Below are 17,435 nucleotides of genomic sequence, written 5' to 3'. Positions count from 1 at the left end.
CTTCATTGTATCTGTTTTTCACGCCCCTGGTCCCACCCCTTAAAACTTATGGTCATGTTCTGTTTTGGAGAGTTGTGAGTCTGTGGGCTTCAGTGCCACCTCTTTTGTATCCCATGAGAGGGGTAAGGAGTGAGGTTCATACTGGCTAAGGCCACCTTTTCTTTGGATTTGAGTGTTTCTTATTACACCCCCCTCCCACTATCTCCTCCCCACTAGTTGTTTGACCTTGTCTTGGGAAAGGAGTTTTACATTCGTATATCAAACTCCCACCATATCCAGCAGCACTTTAACTCTATTTCTTATCTTTTCTCATTATTCTAAAACCCCCCATTGGGCTAGTCAGAGGCAACACACAGTGTCTTTTTCTTTGTTCACACGTTAGTAAGGATATAAAAATATCAAAAGTCAAATGGGCAAACAAAACCCCAAATTATATCTCAGGCTCACAGACAGGACTAAATACTATATTACCATCACTAACACAGACCCCGCATCATAAGGAATGCACTGGACTGATGGGAAATCCTGGCTAAACATCTGAGAGCTGCTGCTCTTGTTGTATCGGCTGTTGTTGCCACCAATGTTGCAATCATGCTGTTGTGTGTGATTTCGTTCCCAGTGGCTATACGTTATAACAGCGCACACCTGGCAGTAGGTAAGAAGTGTGGAAAGATGAGATCGTGCTGTCTAGCGCTGCTTTAGGGCAGAGGAATGGGATAGGTGTGAGGGTGCTTCCCAGTGGATAGTGACTGAAATGGAAGTGTAAGACAGTAGGAGTTATGCTGCCTAATGAGAAATGGAGGGAAGTGGAAAGCGAAGTGAAGCTGTAGAAGAGTGTATGAGTGGAAAGGAAAAGGCCTTGAAGAGAAAAGGACCTCGATGCTAACTAATTAACTGTGTATGGTAGCAGACATTGAGGAAGGAGAAATGGGCTGTTATATTGAATAATGGGCAGCAGGGGGCACAAGAAAGTCAAGCATTAGAAAGAGGCAGCTATAGCTAGAAGAAGAAGAAGAATCCACTTGAGGAGAGCAGACGGTTAAAAGAGAGTAACAAGCTGTCATGCTGTGAAATCAACCCTAGATGGTGGCTAAGTGTGGCAGAAATGAGAGGTCAGAAATAGTAAATAGTGACCAATGGATTTCAGTAGCCAATAAACGATCGGAAAAAAGGCAGTGATGTTATAAAATGGTCACCAGGTGGCAGCATAGTGCAAGAATGAAATACGGGATAAAATTCTCTGACATGCCCACTGGATGGCGACATCTATGGATTTTTAATAAAGGGGCAGTGCAAGTACAGTAGAAGAGTCCATTTCCTGGGACAAGTATCTTCCAAAAAATGTAAGCTGGCATTTAATCATCATCTAAAATATTTTCCCCATAGGCTCATTAGACTTAAAATAAGATGTAATTATTATACAAGGAGCATTGTCTGCAAGTCCTATTATTCAGGTCCCATTGGGCATTGTTAGCCCCAAGGCTTTGGAGAAACAAAATTAACCAAGTGGGAGAATGGCTGAAGTAGGACGATAGTAAAAACCATAAAGACTTCAGCAGTAGATACCAGTCTCTTTACTGAAAAGATCCTGTTTCTGTAGAAAGATGAAAGACAAGAACCTCAGTGGAACCTGAGTCCTGTCTCCCAAACACTGAGAAATAGGAATTAATCAACTCAAGCTTGAGCTGTCCTGTGGATAGAGGTAGGCATCCACTCCCAAACTGCTATTACATCACATTTATTTATCAGCAGCCAAACAGGGATATCAAAGTACTTTAGCAGTGGAGCATTAGCAATTGAAGCTTCTCCTTCTGTGATTGCTAAAAGGTAGCTAAAGGTAAAAACTCTAAACCAGTAGCAACAGACAGAACACTATGGCCTGTTGCTCAAAGGGAAAATTCCAGAAAACCAATATGAGGAAAGTCCCTCTGATTTCCTCTGGAGAAATGCATGAACCCAGTCAGGGTCTGGAAATGAGACACACATATTGACCAATGAAAGTAATTAATCACTGGAACAATTTATCAGAAGGTTGTGGTGGATTCTCCATCCTTGACAATTTTTAAATCAAGGTTGGATGGTTTTTCCAAAGGGTGTGCTGTAGTTCAAACAAGAATTAATTCAGGGAAGTCTCATGGTCTATGTTACACAGAGGTTCACAGTGGATGACCACATGGGCCTTTCTGGCCTTCGAATCTATGAATAAAAGGGGAGAGATTCTAACTGGGGTGTCAGACTGTCCGAAAGATCATGCTGGTGGGGAAAAACCATCTGACTGGACATGGGCGGTGCCTGGGTTAAGTGGAACCTGCATGAACTGGCAATGCAGGGAAATTAGAGAGACAAGGTGGGTGAGGTAGTAGACCTCTGTGTGGAACGAAAGCTGGTCTCTCTCACCAACAGAAGCTGGTCCAATAAAACATATCACCTCACCCACTTTGTCTCTCCAATATCCTGGGACCCACACGGCTTTCTTCTACACTGCGTACAATGAGAGGTTATTTTGAGGTAAGACATTATGCACATACAGGGCCGGCTCCAAGGTTTTTGCTGCCCCAAGCAGCAAAAAACAAAACAAAACAAAAGCCACGATCACGGCTCTACTGCCACCACTTCAGTCTTCGGCGGCTGGTCCTTCGCTCCGAGAGGGAGTGAGGGACTGTCATAAACAGATAGCTAAGGGTTAATGTTTCTTTTACTTGTAAAAGGTTAACAAAGGGAACCAAACACCTGACAAGAGGACCGATCAGGAAACCGTATTTTTCAAAGTTTAAGGGAGGGAATTTGTGGGGGTTTCTTGGTCTTTCGTCTTTGTCTGTTCTGTGCTCTCTCAGCTATGAGAGGATCTATTTCCAGTCCTTCTAATCTTCTGTTTCCCAGTTGTAAGTACAAAGGTAGCAAAAGTATTTGCATCTGTGTATCTGGCTGGTGGAGTCTTTATGTGTATTTGGCTATAAGTACTTTAAATTGTATTGTTTTTGGACACATGAGGGATGGTTTGTTTCCTGCAACCTCAATAAGAGTCTTTAAAATACAGCAAGCTCTCTGGACTTGAAAACATTTTCCCCTCATTTATCTCTCAGGGGATCCTGCCCATCAGCTTCTGTAGGGAGTCAAAGCTGCTTGTCGGAAGTCCAGGCTGTATTCTGCTACGCTCTTCTCATCCTTTGTCAGGACCTGAACTTACCATCTCATGGTCACTGTCTCCCAGGTTCCCATCCACTTTTGCTTCCCTACTAATATCTCCCTGTTGTGAGCGCAGGTCAAGAAGAGCTCTGCCCCTAGTTGGTTCCTTCAGACCTTGCACCAGGACATTGTCCCTACACTTTCCAAAAACTTCCTGGATTGTCTGTGCACCGCTGTATGCCTCCCAGCAATATCGGGGAGATTGAAGTCCCCATGAGAACCAGGCCTTGTGATCGCAGTGACTTCTGTTAGTTGCCTGAGAAAGCCTCATCACCTCATCCCCTGGTCTGGTGGCTATAGCACATCCACACAACCTCACCCGTTTTGTCTCAATTCTAAACTTAAACTTAATTCCAGAGACTCTCAGGTTTTTCTGCAGTTTCATACTGGAGCTCTGAGCAGTCATACTGCTCTCTTACATACAATGCAACTCCCCCACCTTTTCTGCCCTGCCCGTCCTTCCTGAACAGTTTATATCCATCCATTACAATACTCCAGTCACCTGAGTTATCCCACCAAGTCTCTGTTATTTCAATCACATTATAGTTCCATGACTGTGCCAGGACTTCTAGTTCTCCCTGCTTGTTTCCCAGGCTTCTTGCATTTGTGTATAGGCACTTAAGATAACTCATTGGTTGTTCTGCTTTCTCAGTAGGATGCAGGAGTCCTCCCCTCTTGTGGTCTCCTGCTCATGCTTCCTCCCAGTATCCCACTTCCCGACTTACCTCAGGGCTTTGGTCTCCTTCCCCTGATGAACCTAGTTTAAAGCCCTCCTCATTAGGTTACATAACTTACTTAACGAAAAGGGTTTTCAACACTTATTAATATTTCCCACAGGTAGTATATGTGATTATATCTGTTGGGAATTTTTGATATTCTGGAACTATGCAATTGTGTAAAAGTTCTGTAGAGGAACATTTCTAGATGTATAGATTAGAAAGGCACAAAGAACCATTAGATCCTCTAGTCTGGCCTCCAAGACTAGATGTGAAGGTTGATTATTATGGATTATACAAAAATATCAGGTTATTCTCAGTAATATTAGCTCACTTTTGGACAATTTTGTCATGAGAAGAGATGAGATTACAAAAGCAAATATTGGTATTTTTTCTCTTCTATGATTTTTATTCTTCCTAGATACACCCCATGGCAGACACAGATTGGGGAAATCAAACGTCCATCACAGAATTCATCCTCCTAGGATTCGGAGATATCCCTGAGCTGGAAATCTTCCTCTTCCTACTGTTTCTACTGATCTACATTGTGACTGTGTCTGGGAACGTACTCATCATTGTGCTAGCTATCACTGAGCGAAATCTTCACACTCCCATGTACTTCTTCCTGGGGAACTTGTCCTGCTTGGAGACCTGCTACACCTCCACCATCCTGCCCAGAGTTCTGGCCAGTCTTCTGACCGGGGACAAGACCATTTCCATCAGTGGTTGTTTAACACAATGTTATTTTATTGGTTTCTTTGCAGGTGCAGAATACTATCTGCTAGCGGTGATGTCTTATGATCGGTTCTTGGCGATATGCAAACCTTTGCATTATGCAGTCCTCATGAATGACAGGTTCTGCCTGCAGCTAGCAGCAGGGTCTTGGATAAATGGATTTCTGGCTATGACCATAGTAATAGTTCTTATGTTACAATTAATTTTCTGTGGCCCCAATGAAATTGATCATTTCTACTGTGAATCCACAGAAATACTTAATCTTTACTGTAGTGACACCAACCAGATAGACCTTGTCATTACCTTCCTGGCTGCTATATTCACTCTGCCCCCATTTGTATTAACCGTGGCATCCTATGTATGTATCATCATCACCATCCTGAGAATTCCTTCCACCACTGGGAGGCAGAAGGCCTTTTCCACTTGCTCCTCTCACCTCACTGTGGTGACAATTTTCTATGGGGCCATAATGATTCTCTACATGCTCCCAAAAACAAACTCACTGAGAGCCCTGAACAAAGTGTTCTCTGTCTTCTACACAGTTCTGACACCTATGGCCAATCCCTTCATATATAGCCTGAGAAACACAGACGTGAAGGACACTATAGGAAAAATGGTCAGCAAATGTCTAGATTTTACAAGAAATCAGCGATCATGTGGTTTTTTTCTTTCTGTATAAAGCAAAAATGGTGAGATGCACAGTTGATTCATTGTTTTATTGAGATAGAGCCTGTATGGTCCCTAGTGCTGGCTAGGTCTTTGCGAATGTGCTGCTGTCATATTTTAGGACCTGCAATGTTCTGAAATGGCAAGACCAATGAATGCCAGGATCTTTATTTTATAATGCATGTTTTGAGTTAGGAAATTCCATACACCATCATCATCAATTCCTGGGACTTTGAGGATGATTTTCCTATAAAATAATAGCTGGTTATCGATGGTGGACCCGCCGGTGACTAATGAGGCCTATCCAGGATTAACAGAGCTTGTCAGAGTTGGGGCAGACATTTTCCATTGGAAGGGGTGGAGCTATATTGTTAAATTGGGCTGCTGTACATTCTTTCCTTGTTCCTGGATCTCTGTTTCCTGTTGTCTCAATTGCATATCAAAATACTGGCACCCTTACCACAAAATCCTTTTCTATTTTGGTTGATCAAGGCCTTGGGTTTCCTTTGGGTTTATGTCAACATTGCACTTCTCCATGCTGACTTTGAGAGTGTTAAGCACTTTTTTGCTTGCCCCCTCCATACACTAAGCCCATCTAAGAATATAGTAGAAAAAACTATTTACGCTCAAATTTTCAAAACATTCTGAGAGGATTAGGTGTCCAGCTTTCAATGGGACTTAGTTACCCCATTGAAAATCCTGCTGAATTACAAAATATTTGAAAGCATACATTTATTTTTGGGCGTCTCAGTGATTGGGTAGCCCCACTTGAGACAGCAAGATTTTTCAGAGTGCACAGAATTTTCATAACCTGTTTTATTTTCAGTGGTGGGAAAGGGTCAGTTCATGTCACCCTATCTAGCTACATTAACCAGGTGCTCACGAAAATACTAACTGAACAACCCACAGTGATTAACAATGGGATACCTCAAGAAAGAAGCGCTTGTCGACACAGAGAGCAGCTATGTGAATTTGAAGAAATTTGGACCCTGTTTTTTGAAACATTGGTAGAAAGAATGCGGAAATAATGCCAGGCTTCCATTCCACCTGACCTCTTCTTTTTCCTTTGCAGTTATCCCCCGTTTTCCCCACCTCCTCTTTATTGCCAATTTGTGTGTCTTTTTTCAGTATTGTTACCCCCACCCTCACATGTGTAATGTTTGTCTGATTTTGTATTCTCTCTTGTCTTTGAGAAGAGGTCAAGTTGCATAATGGCATAATTCTATTCCCTATCCTAAGAAATGTGTGGCACTGGTTACCATGGATGTTTGTTGGTTGTTTCCCTATGAAGATTTATAAAATTGAATCACAATAATAAAACGACAGGACACCTCACAATTACTAGCAGAAGGTAGGGGAGGAATATCCCCATATTGCGCAAGACAGATTATGTCACACACCCAGACCCACACAGAAGGTCTGTGACTGCGCAGGGAATGGAATCTAGGAGTCCTACATCATAGTCCAGTGTCCTATCACAGCATCATCGTTCTGATCTGGAGAGGGCACAGTCTGCCCATTCTCATTGTTTAACCTCATACACTGTCTACTGGCCACAAAATACTGACCCCACAAGCAGATGGAGAAGTTGAGAAACAATTATTTATTCACTGTAAGAGCCATTGGACGGTGAACGAAGCAACTGATGACGGATGCTGTGTTGTATAATGGCTACTGTGGTAGAGAGCGAGGGATGGAAAAGATTGGCTATACTGTATAATGGACACTAGGGGCAGCAGAGGGTGGGGTTGCGGAAGAGGCGGCTGTACTGTATAATGGGCAGTAGGGAGCAGCAGTAATTCTGAAAAATGCCCTCTTGAATGCAGTTTTATAAATATTGACAAAGCAACATTGTTGTTTTAATTATTTTTTCTTATTATGGCCATGCCGTAATAGGACCTTCCAGGAACCGGTCCTCATTGTGCTCTGCCATGTCCAGGGCTGGCTCCAGGCACCAGCTTATCAAGCAGGTGCTTGGGGCAGCCACTCTGAGTGGGGCGGCACTTTTAGGTATTCGGTGGGGTGTCCCTCACTCCCACTCGGAGCAAAGGACCTCCCGCTGAATTGCTGCAGATCGCGATCGCGGCTTTTTTTTTTTTTTGGCTCCTTGGGGCAGCAAAACCCCTGGAGCCAGGGCCAGCGCTTCCATTTAGGCGACCTAGGCGGTCGCCTAGAGCACCAGGATTTGGGAAGGTGGCATGTTGCCGCTCTTGGCGGCAATTTGGCGGCGGGGGGTCCTTCCACGCTCTGGCTCGTCGTCGGCAATTCTGCAGCAGGTCCTTCACTCGCTCCGGTACCCACCGCTGAAGTACCCCCAAGACCGGGAGTGTAGAAGGACCCTCCCCCCACAGAATTGCCGCCAATGACCGGGAGCGCAGAAGGACCCGTGCCTAGGGTGCCAAAAACCCTGATGCTGCTCCTGCCTGGAGCTGGCCCTGCCCATGTCTAAATCCAGAGTGAGAGACAATCTCAGAAAGCATCCAATCTAAATAGACATGAGAAACCCGGGTTGTGGACAGGGCTATAACTAGGCATGGAAGGATTAGATTTTTACTGGTAAATGTTGGTAAACTTGGATTTCAAGGCAGACACAAAAGGGACAAAAAAATTTCCCTCCGTCATCATAAAAATATGCAGCTAGGCAAAGTAAGAAACACGCTGCTTGAGAATTTATTAAAGTTTGATATAAGGATATAGTTTGACGTGATGTTGAAAATTTGTATTTTAACAGTTATAGAGCTTTAACTTTTTGAATCTCAAGAGCTCCTGTCATTAAAGAATAGTCTGACCCCCTTTCAATAATTCCCACAAACACAGTGAACATTTAAATGAATACAAAGAATAAAATTGCTTAAAAATAAACATTGAGATTCCCAGTGGAAATGATAAAGAAAATTAAAATGAGTTCTGCCAATCCAAGATATAGCAAACACAGAAGAAGGAGGTTCTCAGTCTCTAAATATGACATAAGAGGCAAGCATTTTTTGTTCTAAGTGTGATTATTGCATTGGTTTTGTGTTTAGTTAGGAAGGATTCCCCTCAAAGGAAAGACAAAGATGTGTGTGGGGCGGGTTGGGGGGGCAACACTGCAAGAGATGAGGGACAGAGAGAAGTGAACCAGATGGAAGCCATGAAGGAGGGAGAAAGTACTTAGGGCATTTTTCTTGCATTTGGGCTTACTCTTGGGTGGAAATTTTTGTTTAAATATTTTATTTGCTGAAAAATGCAGTTTTGGTTGACCTGAAACTCTTGGACCTCAATTAGCCTATGACTTTCAGTTCAAAACATTGGAGAGGAGGCAGAGTGAATTCACTAAGGGGCTGTTCAGGAAACGGCTGGAGCAGGTGAGCGAAGCAGATCTCCCCCTTTCAACTTTTAGACAAGTAGTTAGGACAGTCACCCTAGATGTTGGAGACTCAGGCTCAAATCTCAGGACCACTAAATATTTATTATCAGAGGGGTAGCTGTGTTAGTCTGGATCTGTAAAAGCAGCAAAGAGTCTTGTGGCACCCTATAGATTAACCAGGGGTGAAAGTAATTTACAGGACTTACTGGTACTACTGGAGTCATGAGGGGGCATGACCTCAACCGGAAGAGGCGTGGCCTCAACTGGAGAGGCGGTGCCTCTCAAGATTTAAAGGCCCTGGGGCACTGTCTGTGACTGGGAACCCCAGGATGTTTAAATCAACCTGGGGCTCCCAGCTGCAGAGGTGGCTGGAAGTCCCCCAGGGCTCAGGGGCAAATTAAAGACCCCGGGGTTCCTGCCACCATGGAGCTCAGGGCTCTTTAAATCCCCATCGCAGCTCCGGCTGCTGGAGTTGCAGGCAGGATTCAAAGGGCTCTGGGCTTCCCACAGCCGGAGGAGCTCTGAGCCCTTTAAATCCGGCTCCAGAGCCGCGGGTGGGATTTAAGGGGCTCTGAGCTGCCTGCTGTGGCGGGGAGCCCAGAGCCCTTTAAATCCCCGCCGTGGAAGCCGGTGCGTTCAGGCACGGCGTACTGGCTCTTGCCGGTACGCTGTACCGGACTGTACCGGCTTACTTTCACCCCTGGGTAAACTCATAAATTGTTCGCCCTCTATAACACTGATAGAGAGAGATGCACAGTTGTTTGCTCCACCAGGTATTAATACATACTCTGAGTTAACTAATAAATAAAAAGTGATTTTTATGAAATACAGAAAGTAGGATGTAAGTGGTTCCAAGCAGTAACAGACAGAACAAAGTAAGTCACCAAGCAAAATAAAATAAAACAGGCAAATCTATGTCTAATCAAACAGAATACAGATAATCTCACCCTCGGAGATGCTTCAGTAAGTTTTTTCTCAGACTGGACACCTTCCAGGCCTGGGCACAATTCTTTCCCCTGGTACAGCTCGTGTTCCAGCTCAGGTGGTAGCTATGGGATTCTTCGTCTTTAGCCAGCTGAAGACAAAAAAATGGAGGGGTCTTCCCACGGGTTTAGATAGACTTTCTCTTGTGGGTGGAGACCCCCTCCTTACTTCTATGGAAAGTTCAGCTCCAAGATGGAGTTTTGGAGTCACCTGGGCAAGTCATATGTCCATACATGACTCATAGTTTTTATGGGGAGCATCCATTGTTTACATGCTACCTTGAATGTCCTCAAGTAGACTTCTTATGTGTATGGGAGCATTCCAAGATCCATTGCCCTTTAAGTGTTTCTTGATTAGGTACCTAATTCTCCAGGAACTGACTAAATGCTCTCCTAAATTTATTTAGAAATCAAGCCACCACACAGCTAACATTCATAACATTCATAACTTTGAATACAAAAATGATCCATGCATACAAATAGGATTAATACATTCAGTAGATCATAGCCTTTACAGAGATATGTTACACGGCATATGTGGCATAAAACACATTCTAAGCATATTTCCATAAAGCCTTATGGGAGGTACTGTCACACTAGGTATGAACTATGATCATACCTGGCTTAAAGTTTCTCATAGCATAACTGCTCCCTGTTCCCCTCTTTCCCAGAGAACAACATTGTTGGGATATGTGTGGGTTAAACAGAGACCTGGGAAGCTGCTAATGTGCTGACATGGCATTCGGGACAAAGGCATAAGAAGGCTGTAGTTCTTTGCTTAATAAATAAGTTGTCATATTTTGCTCTTCCCTGTTGCTTGTAAGAATTGATAAGCATTGCAGCTGCATAAGAAATGTGGGGATCTAGAGGATACCTTTTGGGTAAAGCAGTGTTATCTCTTCCTCTCTTCCTTTCCCAGCTACATAAACAAGCCCTGGCTCATGGCCCCTTCCTACCTCCCCTAAGAATTGCTGACCAGGGTGATTTGTGGCAAAAAAATTGTTGCAAATAAATATATTTTCAAGGTAAAATGCCTGTGTAATTGTCAAGGTTCCTTCTCCACTCTGAACTATAGGGTACAGATGTGGTGACCTGCATGAGAACCTCTAAGCTTAATTACCAGTTTAGGCCTTGGCTACACTTGAGAGTTGCAGTGCTGGTGGTGGCTTTACAGCGCTGTAACTCACTCCTTGTCCACACTGGCAAGGCACATACAGCACTGTATCTTCACGGTTGCAGGGCTGCTTGTACTCCACTTCCACGAGAGGAATAAAGAATAAAGCACTGCTGCTGCAGTGCTGCACCACCAGTGTGGCCACCCGAAGTGCTGTGATTGGCCTCCAGAAGTATTCGGCTGTATCCCAGAATGCTTGTTCTAGCCACTCTGCTCATCAGTTCGAACTCTACTGTCCTGGCCTAAGGTGACCAACCATCAGACCCACCCTTTAAATTCCCCAGGAATTTTAAAAATCCCCTTCTTGTTTGCTCTGCCAGGTGTGGAGTGCAATCAGTGAATCTTTCCAGGTGACCATGCCCCCACGAGGCAAACAAGCCCCAGCATGGAGCAATGGCGAGTTGCTGGATCTCATCAGTGTTTGGGGGGAGGAAGCTGTGCAGTCCCAGCTGCGCTTCAGCCATAGGAATTACGATACCTTTGGGCAGATATCAAGGGCCATGATGGAAAGGGGCCATGACCGGGACGCGGTGCAGTACAGGTTTAAAGTGAAGGAGCTGCGGAGTGCCTACTGCAAAGCCTGCGAGAGAAACCGCCGCTCCAGTGCTGCCCCATGACCTGCCGTTTCTACAAAGAGCTGGATGCGATACTTGGGGGTGACCCCGCCTCCACTTTGAGGACCACCATGGACACTTCAGAGCAGGGGGAGAAGGAGGAGGAGGAGGAGGAGGAAAGCGAGAATGAGGGTACTGGGGTGGGGGAAGACACCCCAGAGTCCCTGGAGGCACGCAGCCAGGAGCTCTTCTCAAGCCAGGAGGAAGATATCCAGTCGCAGCAGCCGGTACTTGGTGGAGGACAAACAGAGAAGCAGGTTCCTGGTAAGCGGCTCTTATTTTCAGGATGGAAATTTTTCGGGAGAGGAGGGAGGGTTAGGGCTGCATGCATGCATGCCTAGATGTGGAATAGCACATTGATGTGGTCTATAACGTTGCAGTAATCGGCCTCGGTAATCTCTTCGAAAGTCTCATCCAGAACGTGGGCAATGTGCTTGCTCAGGTTTATTGGGAGAGCCACTGTGGTCCTTGTCCCAGTCAGGCTAACGTGTCCGTGCCACTGTGCCGCGAGGGGTGTGGGGACCATTGCTGCACACAGGCAAACTGCATAGGGGCCAGGGCGGAAGCCGCATTGCTGTAGAAGACCCTCCCTTGCTTCCCAGGTCACTCTCAGCAGCGAGATGTCTTCCAGGATAAACTCCTGTGGAAAATGTTGGGATAGTGTTCAGTATAGGTGCCCCCTGCAGCTGTTGGCTCTTTCCAAGGCACAGAAACCCAGAGGACAGTACAGCCCTGAAACAATCAGTCCCCCTTACTCACCATTTCAGTGCTCTTGTGGGTTATGTGCGCTCTCTTTGGGATGGGAAAATTATGCTATTGTGTAGACTGTGTGTGCCCTCCTTAAGTGTGGGGGAATCATTACTCTGTCTGGTATAAACAATGCTGCCTCTGTTAAGTGTTGCATTTTACCTTTACAGATGGAATTTTGAGATCTCAGCTGTCCATGTTATCACTGGCTGAGAGACTGCAAAAACTCCAGAAAAGACCGTGAAAAAGCAGAGACGACATGCTGCACGAAGTGATGCATCAATCTGTCACAGAGAATCAAAAAGCGCAGGAGTGGAGGGAGAGGGAAAGCAGAATCCGCAAGGAAAATGCAGCACACCGGAAGCAAAGCACGGAGCGGCTGATAAGCATCCTGGAGTGCCAAGCGGACTCTATCCAGGCACTCATAGCCATGCAGGCGGAGCACTACCACCACCGCCCTTGTCCCAAAGCTCTTTCCCTTGTGCCCTCATATCAGCTCCAACCCCCCTTGCCTAACATCCGGGTTCTTACCACCACTACCAGCTGCCTCCAACACCTGTACGTTCACCAAGCAGCCCTGAGAACTACGACCCTTACCCTCTGCACTCAACCCTGCTCACCATGCAGTATAGCCATCCTGAAGTGCAGCACTCATTGCACAGCACTCCAGACAGGACATATGTAAATCTGTAATTGTATAGTTCCCCACCCCACCCCCTTGCCCTTTCAGATTCCCAAAAAGTTGTGTTTCTTTCAATATATTAATTTTCTTTTCAACAAATGAAATTTTGGCTTTGAAAACAGTTTTTATTATTGCATAAAGTTTAAGATACCGTAGCCCAGGAAAGAAACAGGCACTGCAAATCAGCTTAGCAAACACAGATTCCTACTAACATTGTAACCACTGCAATTCACTCCCGTGCAGGGCACCAAACATTACTGTTGGTTTTCAGTCTCAAATTCCTCCCTCAAGGCATCCCTACTTGCAGCGTTGTTGCTGGGCCCTTCTAGTAGCCTTAGCTCTCTGGCTGCTGCACAATTCAGCCTCCAGGATGAACTTGGAGGTCCACTGCGCTGACTGAATCTTTCACCCTTCCCTTCACAAATAGTATGGAGAGAGATACAGTACGCGGATAGTAACCGCAGTGGTTATTCTGTTTCGCCCATGTCCAGCCTTCCACCACAGAGATCGCCAGCAGCTCTTTAAAGCCAAAAGACACTCCATAGGCCTCAGCACCGGCTCAGCCTGTTAGTTGAACCGTTCCTTGCTGCTCTGTCAAGGCTCCTGGGTATGTTCATGAGCACGGCCTTAATGGGTAAGGTCTCCAAGGATCACAAGGGCATATTTGATGTCCCCTACTGTTGATCTTCTGTCTGGAAAAAAGTCTCCGGCCGCAGTTCCTGGAACGGCCAGTTGTTCTGAAGATGCTGTCGTGATCATGACCTTTCTGGGCCAGCTCTCCCGCTAATTGTCAATTTTGAAATCACCCACGGTTGATCCACAAGCGCTGGGGAACAATAGAGAAATACCTTCGATTAACATACTCGGATGCTAGGTGGGGTGGTGCCAGAATAGGAATATGCGTCCCATCTATCATCCCTCCACAGTTAGGGAAACCCTTTTGGGCAAAGCCATCCACAATGTCCTGCACGTTCCGCGGAGTCACGGTTCTTCTTAGCAGGATGCTATTAATGGCCCTGCAAACTTGCATCAACTTGATTCCAATGGTTGACTTTTCCACTCCAAACTGGTTCCCAACTGATCTGTAGCTGTCTGGAGTTGCCAGCTTCCAGACTGCAATAGCCACCTGCTTCTCCACTAGCAGGGCAGCTCTCAATCTCATGTCCTTGCACTGCAGGGTGGGGACGAGCTCCTCACACGGTCCCATGAAAGTGACTTTTCTCATCCGAAAGTTCTGCAGCCACTGCTTCTCATTCCAGACTTGCATGATGATGTGATCCCACCACTCAGTGCTTGTTTCCCAAGCCCAAAAGCGGCGTTCCACGGTGCTGAGCATGTCTGTGAATGCCACAAGCAATTTCGTGTCGTACACGTCAGGCGACTCGCTATCATCGTCGGACTCCTCACTGTCTCTTTGGATCTTAAGGAATAGCTCAACTGCAAATGTGATGTGCTGGCGAGACTTGTCAACATACTCCTCAGCAGTTCGGGCTCCATTTCCCGCAGACCGAAACAGAACACAGAATTGCACTGAACAGAAACCGTTGAAAGATGGTGCCGAATGTGGACGGAAACACAGGGATTGCTGGGATGTGAAGCGATGCATCACGGGGCGTTGGGACAGGAACCAGAATGCCCCGCATCCTCCGTCCCCTTCGCACAACCCACTGTGCCAGAATGGGAAGAGGTGATCTGTGGGATAGCTGCCCATAATGCACCGCTCCCAACACCGCTGCAAATGCTGCAAATGTGGCTACGACAGTGCGCTGGTAGCTGTCAGTGTGGCCAGACTGCAGTGCTTCCCCTACACAGCTGTACGAAGATAGGTTTAACTCCCAGCGCTGTACAGCTGCAAGTGTAGCCATTCCCTTAGGTCTGGTTTTTCTGCCACCACCCAAATCCTGTAAGAGTTATTTGGGAAACTCTACTTCCCCCCTAAAATATCTCCCTCCCAAGTGCTATAACTCTTCCCTGGGTAGCCTTAAGAGACTCCTTCACCAATTTCCTAGTGAACACCGATCCAAACCCTTGGATTTTAAAACAAGGAGAAATTCCCCCTCCTTTCCCCTCACCAATTCTTGGTGAGTGCAGCTCCAACCCCCTTGGATCTTAAAACAAGGAAAAATCAATCAGGTTTTTAAAAAGAAGGCTTTTAATTAAAGAAAGAAAGGTAAAAATCATCTCTGTAAAATCAGGATGGAAAATAACTTTACAGGATAATCGGATTCATAGAGCCCAGAGGAACCCCCTCTAGCCTTAGGTTCACAGTTACAGCAAACAGAGGTAAATTCTCTTAGCAAAAAGGAACATTTACAAGTTGAGAAAACAAAGATAAACCTAACACGCCTTGCTTGGCTGTTACTTACAAGTTTTAAATATGAGAAACTGGTTCAGAAAGATTTGGAGAACATGGATTGATGTCTGGTCCCTCTTAGTCCCAAGAGCGAACAACTCCCAAAACAAAGAGAACAAACAAAAACCTTCCCCTCCCCACGATTTGAAAGTATCTTGTCCCCTTATTGGTCCTTTGGGTCAGGTGTCAGCCAAGTTACCTGAGCTTCTTAACTCTTTACAGGTAAAAGGATTTTGGTGTCTCTGGCCAGGAGGGATTTGATAGTATTGTACACAGGAGGGCTGTTCCCTTCCTTTATAGCTATGACAGTAATGCTGTGCACAATAGATAGGGTGGGTTTACTAACAAAAACGGGTGTTTTAAATGACTTAATAAAGGTTTTGGGGGTGTTGGAATGAAAGTAGGTGTGTACATACTAACAAACAAAAAGAATGTGCTGTAACTAAATTGGGGCTTACTGGACAATTGGGTCCAGGGGAACAAGTATCGCAGTAAAGAAGCCTGTACTCATATCCGCCTCTGGGTCAACCTGCTCCTTCTTCTACATCTGGCGTCACGAACAGGATCCCAGGGGAGAGTCGTGCCCGATCACCACGTCTCGCCATGGATTTAATGAGTAAGTTGAACTTGAACGGGCCCTTTACTGCAACCCCGGTTAAGAAGTTTACTAATAAACTGGTGTGTGTGGGAGTCCTTATGTGGCTCCCTCCGGGGATTGCCAGGATTGGCCAGCCAAGGGTGGATAGAAGCTTTCCTGGCAGCCAAGTGCTTCTGGAAGTTTATTAATAAACCAGTAGGGAAATGGGGGGTGGGGTCCTTATGCAGCCCACCCCCTGGGGTTTGTCAGGGTTGGCCATCCTTCCATCCAGGGGTGGGTGGAAGCTGCCCTGGCATCCAGGTGCTCCCAGAATAAGAAAAAGGCTGTTTTGTTGCAGACTCCCTGTGAGGGTCTGTCAGGTTTTAGCTAAAAATCTATGAACGATTTTAATCATCTTAAGTTAAAGAACCTGGCCCAGAAGGGTCAAGTCGTCGCCTTAAAGCAAAATTCTTGTTCCCCGGCCCCTATTTACCACCCCCCATCCCTTCTCATAGGCTGCCAGTAACCTTTCAATTGTAGTGCTGCTTCAGCAAAGGCTGCTGAAGGGGTCTAAATCAGAGTTCGGGGGAGTTAAAAATAATTTAGCACAACGGGGTTTAAAGTCAAAAGCAGAGTTAACAAACTACCTTAAAAAAACTGTAGCTGAGACTTGGTCCTGGGGGAGTGAAAAACCGGCAGGGTTTGCAGGAGGTTGTAAAAAAGCCCATTCTCCTCGCAGAGGCAGAATGAGAACCTAGGGCAGGGCCGGCTCCAGGTCACAGCGCGCCAAGAGTGTGCTTGGGGTGGCATGCTGTGGGGGGCGCTCTGCTGGTTGCCGGGAGGGCGGCAGGCGGCTCCGGTGGACCTCCCGCAGGCGTCCCTGCAGTGGGTCCTCTGGTCCTGTGGCTCCGGTGGAGCACCTGCGGGAGGTCCACTGGAGCTGCGGGACCGGCAAGCGGCAGAATGCCCTCCGCAGCGTGCCGCCGTGCTTGGGGTGGCGAAATTGCTAGAGCCGGCCCTGACCTAGGGGTGAAGGTTCCAACTGTTGCAACCCAGAAAGCCCAGCTCTTAGCTCAGAGCTAACTATATCCTTTCCTTCTTTTTCTCAGTGTTCTTAATTGGCTGCTGGTAGCCTGTACTTTAAACAAGTCTAACAGGGTTAACTGCTTTCTTTCCACCTCTTCTTCCTCCTCCACCCTTTCCCCCGCCCCCACCCTTTTGGTTTTCTGAAGTTTGAGTGAACCGTACTTTGGATACTTAGTGAAAAGTTTGTTTGGACAAAGCATGACAGAAGTCTGCATTATGATGATGATGATGATGATTAATTATTATTATTAATTATTACTTTATTATAAAGGAAAAGGTCCATGGGTGCCCATAGGGATACGTTTTACTGCCTTTTTAAACAATCCCAAGGTAAGGGAGGCACAGGGAAGTTTGCTGCTTTGCAGGAATTGTACTGGGTGGCTAAGTTTGTTACAAGCAAAATATACCACCGTAAAGAATTAAATGCACCAGTAAATAATTTAAAGTAAGTAAATAGCTGCAAGTAGCTTTGTAAAAAAAAAAGACTACTACAAAGTTTGGGGGAAGTTTAAAGAAAAATAAATGGTTGGGAGTTGTAAAAATGCTGCTAACAGTTGTGGTGTTATAAAA

The 17,435-nt window shown here is 45.8% G+C and overlaps 2 protein-coding genes across 2 annotated transcripts in view; both read left to right on the top strand.

The window, feature by feature from the left end:
* The first annotated feature begins 4,332 nt into the window (after positions 1-4,332).
* LOC116816455 (olfactory receptor 2AP1-like) lies at positions 4,333-5,316 on the top strand. Its single transcript, XM_032765700.1, has one exon. The coding sequence runs from the start codon at positions 4,333-4,335 to the stop codon at positions 5,314-5,316; it is 984 nt and encodes a 327-aa protein (XP_032621591.1).
* A 3,970-nt stretch (positions 5,317-9,286) lies between these two features.
* The window catches only part of LOC116816447 (olfactory receptor 10A7-like), a 126,974-nt gene continuing 118,825 nt past the window's right edge, over positions 9,287-17,435 (top strand). Inside the window, 1 exon segment of the mRNA XM_032765692.2 lies at positions 9,287-9,353. The gene's annotated coding sequence lies outside the window, so the exon portion shown is untranslated.

Source organism: Chelonoidis abingdonii, chromosome 14, assembly GCF_003597395.2.
Source record: "Chelonoidis abingdonii isolate Lonesome George chromosome 14, CheloAbing_2.0, whole genome shotgun sequence".
In the NCBI taxonomy this organism is placed as follows: domain Eukaryota; kingdom Metazoa; phylum Chordata; order Testudines; family Testudinidae; genus Chelonoidis; species Chelonoidis abingdonii.
Note: the sequence above shows the minus strand (reverse complement) of the source record. Positions and strands in the feature narration are given on the sequence as shown.